General features: G+C 37.9%; 1 protein-coding gene across 1 annotated transcript; it reads right to left on the reverse strand.

Annotated features, from left to right (window-relative positions):
* Positions 1-398: 398 nt before the first annotated feature.
* On the reverse strand, positions 399-18,371 carry ARF4 (ADP ribosylation factor 4). The gene is made up of 6 exons (XM_008146311.3): positions 18,093-18,371; positions 11,172-11,252; positions 10,628-10,737; positions 6,264-6,335; positions 3,273-3,398; positions 399-911 (listed from the first exon to the last, which is right to left on the reverse strand). Exons 1-6 carry the CDS (start codon positions 18,157-18,159, stop codon positions 825-827), a joined length of 543 nt encoding a protein of 180 aa, XP_008144533.1. The 5' UTR covers positions 18,160-18,371; the 3' UTR covers positions 399-824.
* Between the last annotated feature and the right edge of the window lie 1,472 nt (positions 18,372-19,843).

Here is a 19,843-nt window from a genome sequence, read left to right on the forward strand (position 1 = left end):
TTTGATGAGTTTTCCAAAAACTCTTAATGAAGATATGTTCACCAATAAACAATAAAACATCAGCAGAACTATCATATACTGGGCAAAGAGTCAGGCTGATACCAAAAGCAACATGCAACATAAAAAAGATACAATATAAAGAAAGACAATCTGCTGGGTATTAAAAATCATCTCCATATGAACTCTTTGCTACCAGCATAGAACTAATTAGCTATTGAATCCAAACCACACCAAGGTAAGCTTGGCTGATGGAAGCCAGGAATCATAACGGGGGGAGAGGGGGGAGGAGTAATAAGTTCCTCAGTGCAAGAGATCTCAATAGTGTTTTGGAGCATTTCCCTGGCTGGTACAAGCAGTATTAGAAAATCTTTTTGGCAAGGGAGGAAAATAAATACAAATGGAATGCTACATTTTTATTTTTAAATCAGCAGACTGTCCCAGGAATGATAAAGGTATCAGTAAAGTAGCAAGGGGATAACTTTAAAACATTATTTTCTGTGGGCTCAAAAAACATTTAAAACGGATTTATTTAAAGGTGTCACAATAGCTAAGTCCAGGCATTTAGGCTTAAGGGAAGTAAAATTAAAAGAGGGCACTTTTTCCCCTCCAAGTTAAAGATAATTTCTTTAAAACCAAGCATATTGCTAAAGTGCAACATTATACTTGGTAAACAATAATTGGCAACAAAATAAGTTTAAACGCTGTAATATTCTGCCCAAACCAGTCCCAGATACTGTTTAATAACCAAGATGCAAACTAATTTTGTTGTAACAAGCCTAGACAAATTCTATCCAACATGTCCTTGATTAGATATCCAGTTTCATTTAACGTTTTGAAAGCTCATTTGACAGCCAGTCAAGTCCCTCATACAGACCAGTTCCTTGTGTAGCACAAGTGGCTTGAACATACCACTACAAAGAAAAAAAAAACAAGAAAATATGTGATTAACATGAGACTATGTATAAGACAGTTTAAAATTTCTGAATCAGAAAATTATTTCCCCCAATTGCTCAGGGGTATTAGTCAGCAGTTTCCATAAACGTACAGAAAAAAAAATAAGAAAACATAAGCCTGGCAGTGTGGCTCAGTGGTTGAGCATCAACCCATGAACCAGGAGGTCACAGTTCCGTTCCCGGTCAGGGCACATGCCCAGGTTGCAGGCTCCATCCCCAGTAGGGGGCGTGTAGGAGGCAGCCAATCAATGATTCTCATCATTGATGTTCTATCCTTCTCTCCGAAATCAATTTTTTTAAACAAAGGAAACAAAATACATAAAGCCATAGACATAAATGAGTAAGTAGTGTTTTACATCTCAAATGATTACTTTTATATTTAATGATCTCAGTAACTGTATATTGGGAGTTCTCTCATAATTCTTGCTTCTCAAAAAACTCCTCTCACATTTAAAGCTACTACTTCTACCCACACATTAAATTTAACCAACTATCTACTCCTTAATCTAAAAAGCACATTCATGGGAAGATTAGTAACCAATAGACTACCCACCTATTCCTTATAACCCTCTTATTTCCCATTTTTTAAAAATAAGTTCAGAATATAGGAGGCAAAATGTTTAGAGTACGGTCTTGTTGATATTTTTAGAGACATGCTTTTCAGATAATTTCATTATCTTTAGTCTTACGCATTCCAAAAAGTTCTACTTTTTAAAACTGGCAATGAATCGTTTCTCTAATAACTATGTACTGCCATGAAAAATTACAAATACAAAAAGACTTACATTGCAACACCACTGAAAGTATACAATGTTGCCAAGTATTACTTGAATATCAAATACCCCAGAAGGCTGGGAAAAGGCATAAATTTGTATCATAGCATGGAAAACTGGTACCCTTTACAGTTTATTTTATTTAAATCAGCCTGGAACATCTCAAACAGTCTTTACATTATTGCCACAGTACAGTATTTGCCTTGCTGACAAGCTAATGAAAATCTATTGTAAAGCACAAGCCCCACTAATAGTTTGTGATATCATGTTTACATATAAAACTGCACGTTGTGTTTTGCCAATATTTAAATCGCGGATACTATCTAATAAAAGAGTAATACGCAAATTGACCGTCACTCCAACACACAAGATGGCCGCCCCCATGTGGTCAAAGATTGCTGCCCCCATGTGGACACAAGATGGCCTGCGGGGGAGGGAAGTTGTGGGTGATCAGGCCAGCAGGGGAGGGTAGCTGGGAGGGACCAGGCCTGCAAAGGAGGGCAGTTAGGGGTGACCAGGCCGGCAGGGGAGGGCAGTTAGGGGCAATCGGGCTGGCAGGGGAGCAGTTGGGCATTGATTAGGCTGGCAGGGGAGTGGTTAGGAGGTGATCAGGCCGGCAGGCAGAAGCGGTTAGGGGCAATCAGGCAGGCAGGCAGGCGAGCAGTTGGGAGCCAGCAGTCCTGGATTGTGAGAGGGATGTCTGACTGCCCGTTTAGGCCCGATCCCTAAACGGGCAGTCGGACATTCCTTGAGGGGTCCCAGATTGGAGAGGGTGCAGGCTGGGCTAAGGGACACCCCCCCACACACGAATTTTGTGCACCGGGCCTCTAGTATAAAATAAGCTGTTAGAGAGGGAATATTTCTTGTAATTTTAAATTCAAAACTTAGAAACATCGATGAGAAAGGAACATCATCTATAGGCTGCCTCCTGCATGCTCCCTACTGGGGGTTGAGCCCACATTCTGGATATGTGCCTTGACCGGGAATCAACCAGCAACCTTCTTGGTTCCTGGGTCAACACTCAACCTCTGAGCCATACCAGCCAGGCACCACACAAGCTTTTCATATTACGATACAAAACAATATCTAAAATATGGCTCCTAAAACCAAATTACAAATTATTTGCTGCAGTTATTTAAAAGATATAGAATTTAAAATACCAATAATTTCTTAGTATTACAATTTACACATAGGAGTTTCCTACATATTTATCAATACTAAACATTTTGAGGATAAAGTTAACAAACATTAAGTAAAATAAAGATATTTAAATCTTTGGATCCTTAACAAATATTTATTAAAAGTTTAAAAAATGAAGAAGGTATCAGCATTTTTTAAAGTAAAACTGAACATATTTATAACAGTATGAAATAAAGCCTGAAAGGGGTCATATTTGTGTAAGCAAGAGTAAACTATAGTAAAATAATGTGTTCATTATCTGCTTAAAGGGGACAACTAGTGAATAAATTTTTAAACTAAATACTAGCTAAAACAATTATCCTAATAATTCTAATAGTCAAGAAGTTCATATAAACCAAATACTTACTGTTCTGTTACGAAGAGACTGAAGACCTAATTTATCTGTCATTTCACTGATGGCCATAGCATTTGGCAAATCCTGTTTATTTGCAAAAAGCAGCAACACTGCATCTTGCAACTCATCTTCCTGAAGCTGAAAATAAAAGCTAAGACATTAACAACTGTAAAACTGGAATTCAATTATTGTAACAACTAGGTAAAACACTGTCTTCCTATATATATTATTAAATATCAACCCAATTTCTCTACATAAAGTTATGGTATTCCTACAACTTAAATCTCTTATCCTTCAGTTGTTGTGGGTTTTTCCCCAGTACTTATATATATTTTATTTGTAAGTATGCCTTTGCTATTTTTTAAATACATTTTTTATTGTTGACAGTATTTCAGATACCTCCCGTTTTCCCCTGATACCCCTTTTCACCCAGCCTCTACTCCCCGAGACCTTCATCCAAACTACTGTCTGTGTCCAAGTGCTATGCATAGAAGTATTTAAGTTCTCAGGTTTATCTCTTCTCATCCTCCTTCCTCTCACCCTGAGATATGTCAGTCTGTTCCATGCCTCCATCCTCCAGTCTTATTTTGTTGGTAAATTCATTTTGTTCATTAGATTCCACAAATAGGTGAGGTCATGTGGTATTTGTCTTTCTCTGACTGGCTTATTTCACTTAGCATAATAGTCTCCAGTTCCATCCATGTTGTCTCAAAGGGTAAGAGACCCTTCTTTTTTACAGCTGCATATTTCATTATGTAAATGTAACAGGTTTGTTGTTGTTGTTAATCCTCACTCAAGGATATTTTCCCATTGATTTTGGAGAGTGGAATGGAGAGGGAGAGATATATAGAGAGAAACATCACAATGTGAGAGACATATCCATTGGTTGCCTCCGGCACATGCCCCAACCTGGCCGGGGGATCGAGCCTGCAACTGAGGCAGATGCTCTTGACCAGAATCAAACCCAGCACCCTTCAGTCCGGAGGCTGACAATCTATCTACTGAACCAAACTGGCTAGGGTGTAACACAGCTTTTTTTAATCCATTCCTCTAATGGGCATCTGGACTCTTTCCAAATCTTAGCTATTGTAAATAATGCTGCTATGAACATAGAGGTGCATATATTCTTTCTGATTGGTGTTTCAGGGATTTTAGGATATATTCCCAAAAGTGGGATCTTATCCTTCAGTTTTTAAATCCTGAGCAAATAATTATATGCCTTCAAGTAAAGCAAAACTTTTTCAAGCCAATCATGCTATACTCCATTAAGGTAAAACATTTATTCAGCCTTCATGATCATCCACTGAAGGTAAGACTGGCAAGGACAAGAAACACGTATGGCAATAAATATTTATGACAGGATCTTATGGTACTTAATAGTAGAACTATTTAGATAATGATTCTTTTTGGACTTTTATCCTTTCCAGCCAGCTGGACTAGACAACAGTGGGCCAACAATACAATGATTAGGGTATTAATAATATCATAAAAAACGCAAGAATATCACCAAAAGTAGAAAGCCCATAAAAATGAGGTTCTGATACATGATACAATATGAACCTTGAAAACTTATGCTCAGTGAAAAGTAATGAAAATTTTAAAAATTAACGAAAGACCACATGTTGCATGACTCCAATTATATGAATGTCCAGAATAGGCACAGGTATATAGAGACAAAAAGAGGATTAGTGGATGTCAGAGCTGGGGGGCAGGGTAGAGTGGGGAAAGGAATGGGGAATAAATAATAAGTGTTCTACGGGCCAATGAAAATGTTCTAAAATTAGACTGTGGTAATGGTTCTAACATTTTGTAAACTAATAATCACTAACTTGTGCATTTCAAATGAGTGAAGTTTATGGTATGTTACTTTTATCTCAAAACTATTTACAAAAAGAGTAGAAGGGGTGATATGTAACTCATCAGACAAAAACAAACAAACAAACAAAAAACACCACAGCAGTTACTTAATTACACATACACTGACAAAATGGTTTTACAGATTGCACTTGTTTTAGGAGCGATAAATGAGAATTAAGATTTCATTTCAGTAATCGTTTATGGCCATAATTTGAAACCATGGCAAGTTTCCTCAACAACCCCACCCTGCCCTGGCTTTTTAGCAATACAGACAAATGATAACATTAATTCAATACATTGCCAGGCCAAGGTGCCACTGGCAACCAAAATCCTACCTTCTCCGGGATTCTTTATCATGGTTACTATTACAAACATTTCAAAGTATACATTGTAGGCACAATATAGAAAAAACTAAACCAAATGACCTTAGGAGCAAGGAATCTGAACCAGCATCCCTCCCATAAAGTATCAAAACTACAGATTTTATACCTATAAAATAAAAGACTGGACTAATGTAAACATCCTCAATCAGAGATATGCATCAAAAGCAGTCATGGAGCATTCTAAAAACAAGCTGGGCTTTCTAAAAACAGCTAGCCTACTGAAGTAGTTTCTCTTCTGTGTGTTTTTTTTAAAAAAGCTCTATAGATTTTTATGTGCATTCTTTTTTTGATTAAAGTATCACATATGTGTCCTTATCTCCCCATCTCTCCCCCTCACACCCCACTCATGCCCTTACCCCCCTGGTGTCTGTGTCCATATATGCATTCTTTAAGAACCTATGATTGCCGAAACCGGTTTGGCTCAGTGGATAGAGCGTCGGCCTGCGGACTCAAGGGTCCCAGGTTCGATTCCGGTCAAGGGCATGTACCTTGGTTGCGGGCACATCCTCAGTAGGGGGTGTGCAAGAGGCAGCTGATCGATGTTTCTAACTCTCTATCCCTCTCTCTTCCTCTCTGTAAAAAATCAATAAAATATATTAAAAAAAAAAAAAAAAGAACCTGTGATGATAGTTCTTTCTGCCCTGAAAAGTATCATTTGTGTAATCTAATCACAGTTAAAAATGTGCTAATCACTAACATCACCACTGTTACCTAGGAAAAAATGCATCCTGGAAATCACAAATTAAAAAAAAAAAATTCTTACCATTTTTTGCAGCTCTTCAGCTCCTTCCTGAATTCTTTCACGATCATTGCTATCTACCACAAAAATAAGACCCTGAAAAAAATTGTTTAAGAAAATGAGTTAAATTTAAAGGACACACTAAATATGAAACACAAGTATAAGCAGCAAAACCATATCAAAAGGTAAATGTTGAGAAGAAAATGTCCCATTATTTAAAAAATAGAAAAAGAACAGGGCTCTAAGTCCTGAAAACAAATTTGAGCACTATTTTTTACTTCAACATTTGAAATTTTATTTTAAATCAAAAGAAATGACACTCTTAACCAAATGAAATCTTTTCTCAGTTGCGCTAAGACTAAATTACCCCATTCTATTCCTTCCCTGTGCCCTTGCATGTTTAAGTGCAGATAAGTTTAAGTAACAAAATGGCTGTAAGTGGGGACAAAAGGAAAAAAATAAGCCAAAGATTCATAAACTTACTAACTGAACTTATTGAAAGGAGTACAGTGTTTAAAAAAAAAAAAAGAGGAAGAGGCACGTTACAGCAGTTTTTCTATGCTTCATCCGGAAGTTAGCCTTGCTCCAGAATGTTGCCCACCAACTCAATCAGGGTAAGGAAGTTTTAAGCAAAATATATCTAAAATTCATGGTTGACTTGATCAAACAAGAAATACTTAATAAAAAGGAAGGTAGTAATTATTCTTAAAGATATTCACAAATATTAGAATTTTATACTACAAAAGAAATGGAATTGGGAAGCAGTTCGTTGAATTAAGACTTTTCTAAAAAATTTCAAATGGGAAAATATAAGTTTTCAACTTGGAGGGCAGATTAATTTTATAGCTTTATTAAAATATATTCCTAGTAATACAAGTGATTACTTTGAATGTTCTCACAACCCTGATCACAGAGTATTTATGATCATTTGTCACTTTTATCACAAACTGTCTTGTGTTATTACTTATGTAAGTAACTAGATTAAATCCACGGAGGACGAAGGCCTACATCACTTTGTATTTACTCCTAAGTATTACATTGAGTTTGCCAGGGTACTTAATAGTCATTTTAGGCTATGGTTGTTAAATGACACAATATCCTTTTGATCTAGCAACTTTCAAACCCATTTTCTTTATATCTGTTAGAAACCATCCTTTTTACATACATTTTTTAAAAATTGATTTTAGAGAGTAAGGGAGGAGAGAAACATCAATGATGAGAGAAACCTAGATCGGCTGCTTCCTGTACATCCCCTATTGGGGATTGAGCTTGAAACCCATGCATGTGCCCTGACAGGGAATAGAACCCTGACCTCCTCTTCATAGGTTGATGCTCAACCACTGAGCAACATTGGCCGGGTGGAAACAATCATTTTAAGCATCCTAACCTTTGAAAAAAACTTTTGGTACTATGAGAGCCAGTATGCCATAGTATAAAGATACCCAAATTCAGATGTCAGCACTACTTATTAATTATCCCCCCTAGAAGAGTTAATACCTCTAAAATGATCTACTTTTTTTCTGTACTATCAACCCATTTTTATTGTTTTAAAATATAAGTAATGCTATCAGTCCCAAAATAATATGATTGAGAGGGAAAATTATTAGAAATAAATTGTTAAGTTATTAACTTCCTTGGACAGCCTAGAATCAAGAGTGTAGAAAAGTAAAATTCTAAAGATAAGTCTGGCTATTATAAGATTACTTAAATGGCTAAATATTTATTTAATTGTTTAGAACAAAATAATTGGAATTATCTAGTGAGGGAAGAGGAATTTACTACAATAAACACTGTGTCCTGGATTGTTAACACAAGTTAAAATCATGGCATAATTAGTTTCTTTTAAATTTTATAGCTGAAAGAACTGGTCAGCAGTTCTTTCAACTATAAAATCTAGCTATAACAGCTTAGCTGTAATTATTAGGTAACACATAAAGCTTTCTCCAGCAGGCATGAGGTCCCTAGGAAGAAGTACTTGGACTTTTGATTTAAGGTAATCCAAAGAGGTCAGGGATGGATCTAATCTCAAATTAAGACCTTGTAACCAACTTGCGCAGGCTGGGAGGCCCCTAAAACGGGCATGGCAGGGTATCTCTTTGATAAGCACACCCTGGGAGATGGTGATGAGAGCTAAGCCTTAGTCTGGCTTCCCACAGCCACAAGTCACCAAAGCAGTACATGCATGTTGGAGTTACCTTCCCTTTTCTATAACTTGTACCAAATCATTCATTCATGTCTTTCATTTGTACCATTCCTTCAAATAAAGTAATTTGGTACCCTCCCCCCCCCAAAAAAAATCTCAAAGTAAACTACCAAACATGCTAAACAAATCTAGGGATAAAACCAGGGCTACCCTTGGTTAAAAATTATAAGGCTTAAGATTAACAAAGTTTTACTTCACACATAATTTTACTTCAAAAACATGTTCCCTAAATGAAATACCTATGACTTACTTTAAAATAATCCTAAAGGTGAAGTACATTAGAGGAGTACTGATTAAATATAGCCATATCCTAATAATTTAAGTTAATTAATAGATATACGGGAGTTTATTATGTTACTCTCTCTCCTTTTGCGTATATTTGAAAATTTCCAAAACAAGATTTATTTTTAAAGCATGTGACTCATCAAAATATCTTTTCTAACCACATCTATGCTAATGAACAGAAAACATTCTAATTTTTTCAATATATTTGTATTGGTTTCAGAGAAGATGGGAGAAATAGAAACATCGATGATGAGAGAGAATTATTGATTGGCTGCCTCCTGCATGCCCACTACTGGGGATGGAGCCCGAAACCCAGGGAATCAAACCATGACCTCCTGGTTCATAGGTGGATGCTCAACCACTGAGCAACCCGGCTGGGAACATTCTAATTTTTAAATAAATAAACAAGCTACTTACTTAACAGGACATACTACTTAAACCTGGTTGCTAGGGTATTCACTGCCACCTGGTGGCAATGTACCTCACTTGTATACAATGTTATAAGCTGGAGACCAAGAATAACTGCTATCTACAAATCTTAAACATATGAAGTGCTTGTTAACATCGCACATTACTTTGGAAACACAATAGAGTTGGAAGCAGGTTAAATAGAAATGTAGAGCAAGAACCAGCTCTCCAGTCTTAGGTAAGTCATTCCAAGCTTCAGTTTTCTTACGTATAAGAGTAAGACCAGAGCAGTGATTTTCACGAGGGAGCAATTTAGGTTGTTGCAAATGGATTGGGGGGAAGGAGGGTGCTGCTACTGGCACCTAGTAGGTAGAAGCCAGAAATGCTGCTAAAGATCCTACCATGTGAAGGAGAGCTCTCCCTTCACCCAACAACAGAATTTTTCTGCCTGAAATGTCAACAGTGCTGCTGTTGAATTACTCTGTACTAGAGCCTTGCTCCGCAAAGTAAGATCTCAAACAGCAGCATCAGAACCACCACCTGGAACTTGCTAGAACAGAAACCTTAGGTGTTACTTAGCCAGGCCCTAGTGAATTGATCTGTATTTTAGTAAAGACCCAGATAATGAATAGGCACATTAAAGTTTGAGAAGCATTACTAATGCCTAGTTTATATTCCCAGAAATTCTGATTCAAGTGGTCTGGAGTTATGATCAGGATTTTGGGATTTTGAAAGCTCCCCAAGTTACTCTAATGTGCAGCCAAATTAAGAACTTCTGCTCTAATGACTCTTCCATGTGTTATTTATATACACTACACAGTAATATAAAACTATCTTACAAATTAACAGGGCAGATTAACCTTAATATATTTTTGTAATGCTTTTTTTCCTTTAGAATATTTTTTAATCCTCACCTGAGGATTTATTTTTATTGATTTTGAGAGACAGAGAGAGAGAGAGAGAGAGAGAGAGAGAGAGAGAGAGAGAGACACATCAATGCGAGAGAAACATCAATCGGTAACTTCCTGTGCACACCCCAACTGGGAATCAAACCTTTTGGTGTAGGGAACGATGCTCCAATCAACAGAGCCACTCTGCCAGGGTTGTAATGTATTTTAGTAAAGTAAATAATTAACTGGGGTAAATGAAGAACGACTGTCTTACATTCATTAAAAAACTATGACAGAAAGTTATACATATCTTCCTTTCTAGACTAAGAATGAAACCAATAGAACTACTGCTGAAACAGCTAATTCAATCTTGAGAATAACCCACATACTTAAAAATATTACTATGACAGCTATGTAACTCTTCCACCCTCAGTAACTTAGCCTCAAAAGCTTAAGAGTTCACTGATGAATATGGCAGTGATAAGAAGAATGCCAACTCATATAGTAAACACCAACAGCCAGTTAAACAGTAAATATTAACATAAATTTTAGAGCATGAAACCTATAAAGAAAAGTTATAAAAAATGTCTATCATTCCTTACCTGGGTATTCTGGAAATAATGCCTCCAGAGAGGCCTTATCTTATCTTGGCCACCAACATCCCATACTGTGAAACAAATATTCTTATATTCTACTGTTTCCACATTAAAACCTACAAAGAGAAAAACCAAAAAGACTGTTGTGCACAATGTCATTAAGAAAATAAACCCCTTTATTGTGGAATTATCTCAGAATTGCTTTTTTTAAGTCCCACTAAATAATCAATAAACTTAAAAACCTAGGAGTTATAATGATGAATGCATGTTATTGTACATCTGTTTAGACAGAATGTACACCAAAAGTGAACCCGAAGGTAAACTATGGACCTTGGGTGATTATGATGTGAAAATGTAGGTTCATCTATTGTAACAAATGTATCACTCTAGTGAGTGATGTTGACAATGGGGGAAGGGATAATTTGGAATACCTCCCAGTTTTTCTGTGCAACTAAAACTGCTCTAAAAACAAAGTCTTTAAATATAAGGCAGTTTCAAAATTGAGCTCTATTCTATTTCATTTATAATAATCACCTGTAAACTTTCTTACCAATGGTAGGAATGGTGGTGACTATCTCCCCTAACTTCAGTTTATACAGAATGGTCGTCTTGCCAGCAGCATCCAATCCAACTAGAAAAGACATCACAGGTTTTAAATCTAGACCAAAAGCACACACTAAGAAATTATTTTGCAACAAATATATAGTTTGAAAGCTCAACTTGACTGGACAAGGCACAAATGAGTTAGAAATAAAATTACCTCATTTCTGATTTCCAAAGGCAACACTTTCTACAAAAAAGTGTTGCCTTTTCACTTTTTCTTTCTAGACCTAAAGAGAGAGCATGTAGTAGTGAAGAGAAAATAGTATCTGGCTGATTCAGGCAATAATTTCTAGATTTGCTTTGCCACAAACTAGTCAAGTGCCTTTAAACAAGTCACTTTAGGAAACTAAAGCCAGAGGAATTAGCTATAAAATAAGGACACTGGATCAGATAATTTATGATCTCCAACTCAAGTCTGTATTATTTCTATGACCTACCATTTTAAAAAACACAAATTAGAAGTTGAATCAGAGAACACATAAGAACAAGTGAATAAAGAACTAACTTTAAGATTAGTAAATTCAATACTATGTCCTAATCTCTTTAAATGACTTCCAAAGGAAGATAAGGCCAATTTTACTCTCTTACGTTCATTTCAACGTCAAATGTGCAGAAATGAGAACAAAAGACTGGTTAATATGAGTTGTAAAATGACTTTATCATATTCATCTCCAACACATGTCTAAATTCTTAAAATGCTTCCTTGAGGCATATACAAGTGTGGAAGAATGTGCTTGGTTTCTGGAAAAAAAAAATCATATTAAAACAAGAAGTCATGCCCTGGCCTATTTAGCTCAGTGGATAGAGCATAGGCCTGCGGACTCAAGGGTCCAGTTTTGATTCTGGTCCAGGGCATATACCTTGGTTACAGGTACATCCCCAGTGGGGGTGTGCAGGAGGCAGCTGATCAATGTTTCTCTCTCATCGATGTTTCTAGTTCTCTCCCCCTCTCCCTTCCTCTCTGTGGAAAATCAATAAAATATATTTTTAAAAAGAAGTCATACCACTTTATTACAGTGATAGTGAAGAACAAATTAAATGCTTATTTTTAAGTATCTCTCAAAACCTGCATATTCTACATTGTTTGCTCAAGTCTTCATAAATGGAAGGTCAGTATCTAATAATCTCATTGAATGTACCATTGTTTTAAGGATATCACTCACATTTGGCCACTTGAATTTCCACATTACCACAGATTTTGAAATTCAACCGAGTGCTGATTTAAGCAAAGATGTTTTTTTAAAAATTTAAATCAAAGCAATACTTGGCACATGAAACCAATCCTATTAAGTTTTAAAAGAAAACCAGAAATCACCTCACCTATCTAATCTACATTCCTGTGCAAGTAAGTTCCATTTTGATCAGTTACTTCAAAAACAGAACTAAAGGCTATAGGCAATTCATACTCCTACCCTTTCGGCTTTGCTTCCTATAAAGCAGGGATGGGGAACGTCCGTATAAGGCCCTCAAAATTATTTGGTCTGGCCCTTCCAAGGCATTAGGGATGCATTAACTTAGCAGAAGTTGATAATTTTGTATGGCCCGTGAATTATGTTATAAATACCCAAATGGCCCTTGGCAGAAAAAAAGGTAGCCTTAAGATTTCTCTGGAAACTCTGACATCTTAAGCCTTCTTATTTCTGTGTCCTCTAATAAAACTGTGGTCTCTACTTCGTCATACTGGGATTCAGGTTTATTCTTTCCAAAATACTGACACACTTACTAGACAGAGTGAGCAGCCCACTCTCAGCTCTCACTCATGGACATAAGAAAAACCAACTATTACCAGGAAGTGTTTTGTTTTTTGAGTATGGAACATTACCAAAAAATTGAAAACATAACTCGAAAAAAACAACAACACAAATCTTCAGCAACAATACAGAAAATGGGAATAACATATAATCTTTTCATTGTTCAAAAAAGCTGTCTCTTGAGAGCATAAATGCCACTCGTGATTCTGATCAAACTTTAAAATAAAGCAAAAGTCCCCTTTAACTAAGTCAAATATGATTAGGTACAAGTCAGAAGACTTGAAATTGAGACGGTGATTAGGAAAAACACTTGAGTTAGAATTTGAGAACTATGGCACATGCCACTCCTCATTGGGGTCCAAATGAACCTTATTACTGCCATTTAAAAACAATGTAAAGTCAAAAATTTGACAAGGAATGGGAGAAAACCAGAACAAACTATGATTATATAACTACTTTAAGTTCTAGTAATCTAATTTTTATTTTAATAAAACCTTTATACCTGCCTGTATGCATAATTACTATTCTACTTCCATATTGTTAGATTTTTTTTTTGGGTAACACAATAAACACGTGTTAACTTTCATTATAAAAAGAACAGCCCTAGCCAGTTTGGCTCAGTGAACAGAGCGTTGACTGGCCGACTGAAGGGTCCTGGTCCGATTCCGGTTGAGGGCATGGATCTTGGTTGTGGGCTCGATCCCCAGTAGGAGGCGTGCAGGAGGTAGCTGATCAATGTTTCTCTCTTATTGAGGTTTCTAACTCTCTATCCCTCTCCTTTCCTCTCTGTAAAAATCAATAAATATATTTTTTTAAAGAAGTTTACAAAATAGTGCAACCACAAGGATTTTTAAGCAACCACAAGTTATTTTTAAAATAAAAACTATGACAATATTTAAATGACTTGCAGCCACACAGAAGTTTCTAAAATCACGAAGATATCTTTTGAGTTGAACCCAAAATGATAGTGCTATATATATATGCAAACCAAAAGTTTTTTAAAAAGATATTTCTATTGAAGATTTAAGATGCACACATTAATGTTTACCATCATTTAAAAATCATTATACAGGTCTTTACTCATGTTGGTCTAACAATATTGTGCTATTTTAATAATTTCTTAAGTTTGTACTTCTTTAATGTTCCAATGTTTGGCAATGTGACTTCTCCACAAAATGAAAACTATAACCAATTTTTAACTAGCCAAGATAAGACTCTAATCTGTACAGTCCAGTTATGTCCTCCCTCCCTCTCACCCCCATAAACAACTCACTGTATTGAAAGATACACTGGAATTACTTGTTCTCCTTAACTGGACCCACACTTGGACCAAAGTGTTAACAGCAGCAAAACTAACCCCAAAAATCTTTGTCAACCATTAAAAAGTTTGTCTACCAAACTGTGGCAGCAAGAAATATTTATATTTTAAATTAAACTAGATTTCAATTATCTCAACTTGGAGGAAAAAAACAGATGCAGAAAGGAAAAAATTGGGAAGAAAAAAAAGTAAAATTTCAGATATTTTTCTTTATTGTTTCCTTTATCTTTCAAATTTTCTTACAAAGAAGCTTGAAATACAACTTCATAATAATTTAACATTGAATGTTTACTGTGTTCCAACCATATCACTAGGTGATTCCATCCATTTTTATAATTTAAACCCCACAATAACCCTCCATTTTTCAGATGAAGCATCTGAGGTTCAGTAATGCCCCCAGAATCACAGGAATAATAGAGAACAGGTAATTCAACCCTTGGATCTTGTGGAGAAATTAAATCCCTCATACTAGTGGGAATGTAAAATGGCATAGCTGCTTTGGAAAACAGTTTGGCAGTTCCTCAGAATGTTGAACATAGTTAACATGACCCAACAATTCCACTCCTAGGTATTTATTTACCCAAGAGAATAAATAACATATGCCCACACAAAAACTTACTCACAAATGTTCCTAACAGTATTATTTGTAATAGCCAAAAAGTGGAACCAACCCCATTTCCATCAAACAACCCCATTTGAACAAAATGTAGTATATGTATACAGCAGAATTATTGTTCAGTCATAAAAAGGAATGAAGTACTGATACATGCTATAATATGGATAAACCTAGAAAACATGATGCTAAGTGAAAGAAGCTAAACACTAAAGGTCACATATTGTATGACTCCATGATACAAAATATTCTAAGTAGACAAACCCACAGAAACAGAAAGTAAAATAGATGAGAGGTTGCAAGAGGAATTGGGGGATGGGGCAATGACAGACATTTTGGGGGTATGGGGTTTCTTTCTGGCCTGATGGAAACGTTCTAGAATTGAGAGTAGTGATTGTTACACAACTTTGTGAATATACTAAAAACCACTGAACTGTACATTTTAAAGGGATGAATTACATGTTTTGTGAATTACATCTCAATTTTTAAATTAAAAACACCTAGACTGATGCCAGAGCTCTCAAATAGTATTTGTACACTGCCATTTCTGCCTTTAGATTCTTCTGGTGGACACTATATTAATATTTTATCTAATTACTCAGAGTTTGACCATCAGAGGATCCTTTCTCCTAAACCTCTCTGGTCACCCCCACCCCGCCCCCCAATAGTCAAAATGTAAGGGAAAGCAGAACTTAACTGGTATTAGCAATCTTTTAGAACAACATTTTTCAGCTTTTCAACAGTCAAGAAGTTGAAGTTCAAAGAATAGAATTAGTAATTCCCCTAAGAACACATTGGTGGTTTTCAGATGTAAACAAAACGTGGGGATCATTTACTGAAATTACGTATTATCAGATCAAGCTATGTTGACCCTACGGAAAATAGCATAATGAAGGGCTACAGGAGATAAAAGTTGGAAACTCTGAATTTAAGCTCGTATTAGTTACAGGAGTTATTTCTCCTTGCAGGGAAAAAACTACTATGATTGACGGATTTCTGTTAATCTTAGTTTGTTACTTTAAATCTGATATTGTTTTTAACTAGTTTACTGCAAGCTGTAACTTCAAACACCTTTTTAAATTACTTGAACTTTTGGGAGAATGGATATAGGAATAAAATTTAAAATTCTCCACAGTAATTTGGCAAACCAGTATCTTTTTAATTCTAATATTTTAACAGAGGCAGACATCTTGACTATTATTTATGCTTTCACTCAAAAAACTGAGCAAAAATTTCTAAGAATTATCAAACTTCCAAATCACCTATTTCTCTATCCATCATAGGGTTACACTTCATCTGATGAGTTACCATAAAAGTTGTTCTTGTGACTGAAGTATTTTTAATCAGGGAACCTAATTATCCTGAAATTATAATACAAAATAATAGCAAACCTGAGTAATAAATGAATAATGCCAAATCATTACTTCTATGCCCTGCACAAATGCACAAAGTTAAATACTTTTCCTCTTCCATTTTCTTTCCATCATTTTTGAGGAGTAGGGGAAGAAATGCTCCCCTAATATAGTAAAAATAGTACAGTACTTATAGCATTAATTCTACTATTCTTTTCCCTCTTAACTTGTAGCTATCACAAAGATTAAGGAAATGAAGAACAGCAATTTACTTCCAACAATCTTCAGGAAAAGGACCAAACATACATTTCCAGGAATACAAGGTCGTACTAGTTCATCTCTTTAAGGAACAGGCTGAAAATTAATTTATCACAGTCCAAAGTCCTCTCATTGACTTCCGATACTTTTTTAGACTGCCATTTTTCAGTGACTTTTAAAGCCTAAATAACATGTTTGTCCTCCTAAATTCCATCTTCAAAAATGAAATCCAAGAAACACTGTGAAAGAGAAGATATTTTGATTCTCCTTTGTGAGTGATTCATTAACAATTATTCCATGAATTGTGAAGAAGTTAGAATTTTAACAGAGAAGTTAAAAAAAGAACCAAATGTGTTTACCCTTAATCTTAATACACCTTGAAATATTACTGAACCTTGCTTTCGAAAACTTTCAATGGTACAACTTGAAAATAAAACCTTTACCCTTTCCACTCTCTAGAAAACAAGGTAATGAACCAAGTTTCAATTTTAAAGTTAGAGGGGCACCTTTTAGCATTATTGGGGTCCATGGAGCTTAGCTACAATGCAGATTACCTACAGTACTACGGGGCCAAGGGGTTCACTCAAATGACAAGCCCCTCCTCCCTCAGATGGGCGAAAAATGACTGAAAAAAGCAGGTTTTCAAACGCCTATTTCCCAGAAGAATTTAAAAAGAACACCTTTGTAATTATTAAGGCTACCCTAAAATTAAGCGTCATAAAGTTCAGTTACTGAAAACTTGTTATCGGCTTAAGAAAATTACTTTCTGAAAGTTTTTCCCCCCATTAAACCTAGCCAGCTGGGCTACTAAAACTACGAATAAAAAATCAGTTTGAAAACCAAAAAGAGTGAATCAAACACTTTTAGTGTTTGAGAGTGGCTCAAAGAAACATATTCATGAAAAACTCAGTTTTCAGGGCTACTAACGAGGAAAAGAAAAAATATGAAGCGGAACCCAGCGCGAAGCAAAGTTTAGCGAAGTGAGCACAGAGGACCCGGGTCTCTCCTGAAACCCGGGGTGCTCCCGTGCCACCGCGCTGAGCCCGGCCACTTCCGCCCCGGCCAGCTCCGGGCTCTCGGCGACCGCTCGCTCACATACCAATGGAGTGTGCAGTGTGTACACGGGCGGAAAGGGGGAGGAGGGGGAGGGCTGGAGTCGCTCTGCCTTCCTCCCGACCGCTGCCCACACCCACCCGGGGAAGAGGGGAGCCAGATCGCACTCTCAGAAGGGGCCCCGCCGGTATCTCTCCAGGCTCTGCGAGATCCCAGGTCGCTGCCCCCATATCTCCGCCCAATCTCGTTGGCCTTTCAATAAGATCAAGGAGAGGAAGCCAAACGCAGGACGAGGAAACCTTGCCCACGCCGCTACAGGGCCTCTCGGACAGGTCTGGGACGACCACCCACCCTTCACCCCATTGTTCCCCCTTAAGAATTCCTCCCGACCCCCAACCGCCGCCCCTCCCCCACCACGGCGAAATGAGGCAAAACCAGGCCCCGACGCCGCCGCCGCAACCGCAGAGACCGGCGTTCCCCGACCCCCACCGGGCTCGGGCTCAGCTCTCGGTCGCTCACTCACCCATCAAAATGCGCATCTGCTTCTTGCCGAAGAGGCGGGAGAAGAGGGAGGAGATGGTGAGGCCCATGGCGGTAGTTGCACTCGCGATGGGCAGGAGCAGAAGGGGTTTGGAGCTTCCCCCGGCCTTCTATTTTCACGCTCCCGGCAAACTGAGCGAGAAGGAGAGGAGCTAATGAAGAAAGAGGGCGGCTCGCTAGCCGGCGCGCCGGGCGACGCTCCGGGACCGGAATCAGCGGGGCGCGGACCTGCTCGACGACTGCCGCGGCAGCTCCGGCTCTAGTGTTAAGGCTTCGGCTGTGCCACGTCACTCGGCAGCCGCGGCGACTCCGGCAGCGGCCCGGCCCCTCCAACGCGGACAGAATCGCGTCACCGCCGGCCCATCCCCCTGCGCTTCCGGTGCTGCCCGAGCTACTGCGCCTGCGCATGGTACCGAGCGGCCAGCTTTGCTGACGTGCATCTCCAGTCGCCGCCACCTCCGGGACGTGGCTGCAGGAACCGGGCGAGGCCAGTTAGCAAGGCGTACTGGGGGACAAAGTCCCACAATGCCTCGCTTTGTCACTTCCAATCAGACTTTAGGGAGACCCTTCCGCCTGATAAGTGCATCCTGGAGATTACAACCCTTGCTTCCGGAAAGGTGGGTTGTGCATTGTGGGTTAGGAGGTAGTTCACTTCCGTTCTTTATGCCTTTTGGGCGTCGTCCTCCAATGCAACGCGTGTTGGGGATTCCCCGGTCCCACCAACGAACACGTTGCACGCGCTGGACCAGACTCATTCCCTAGTGGACGACGAGCTGGCGGAGAGCCTGTGGCAACCGCTGAGGAAGCTAGTTCTAGCCGCTTCAACCCCCCAGGCGAGGTCATACTGAAGATCCCTAATCCTAGGTCAAGACAAGAGAACTCCTATTTTCAGCAATTATTCAGCTTTTAAGAGAAGCCAACAAGGAAGGCTTACTTTTACTGTCTCCCAGAAGCATGTAAGATTGATTCCTTATGTTGAGGAAGTGGGAAGCCTTCTCACTTTAAAAATATTTATGATCTTAATGTTTTCCTGATTCAAAATAAGGCATACGTCTTGTGAAAAAAATGTATGAAAAAACAAGTTCCCGGTAATCTACGCCACTTCCCACATAGACCCCAACTGTTTTAGCAGTTTAGGATGCTCACCCGTTCTAAAGATGTTTCAATTTTAACTCCCTTGGAAGTACTTTCTTGACTGACTAGATAAATCACTCCCACTCAAAGAATCAAAACCGCTCTTCATAGTTAAGACTTGACTTTTAATATTACCTATTGACAACCCTTTTGCCCACTTGTCTAAAACCTTTAAGAAGGGGACATCTGAAATACTTTCAACAATAAAGATAAAAATTTTAAAAGGAAGTTTAAATAAACGATCAGTTATGAGAATGCAAATCAAAACCACAGTGATATACCAATTTGATACTAAATAAGGTGGCTAAAATAAAAAGATAACTAGTGTTAAGAATGTAGATAAATCAGAACCCTCATACACTGCTGATGGAAACATGAAATGGTAAAAGAACTTTGGAAACAGTCTGGCAGTTTCTCAAAAAGTTAAGCATAGACTTTCCATTTGACTCAGCAATTCCACTCCTAGGTATATAGTCAAGAGAAATGAAAACGTATGTCCATACAAAATCCTGTACACAAATATTCATAGCAGCATTATTCATAACTAGAGGTCTGGTGCACAAATTCGTGCATGGGTGGGGACCCTCAACCTGGCCAGCA

The sequence above is a fragment of the Eptesicus fuscus genome, chromosome 18 (genome assembly GCF_027574615.1).
Source record: "Eptesicus fuscus isolate TK198812 chromosome 18, DD_ASM_mEF_20220401, whole genome shotgun sequence".
NCBI lineage: Eukaryota > Metazoa > Chordata > Mammalia > Chiroptera > Vespertilionidae > Eptesicus > Eptesicus fuscus.

Coding starts and splice junctions, on each gene's coding strand:
- ARF4 (XM_008146311.3), bottom strand. CDS start 18,159: ATGGGCCTCACCATCTCCTCCCTCTTCTCCCGCCTCTTCGGCAAGAAG. Junction 11,253..18,092: donor GCAGATGCGCATTTTGATGG/GTGAGTGAGCGA, acceptor TGTCTTTTCTAG/TTGGATTGGATGCTGCTGGC. Junction 10,738..11,171: donor CACCACCATTCCTACCATTG/GTAAGAAAGTTT, acceptor TTCTCTTTGTAG/GTTTTAATGTGGAAACAGTA.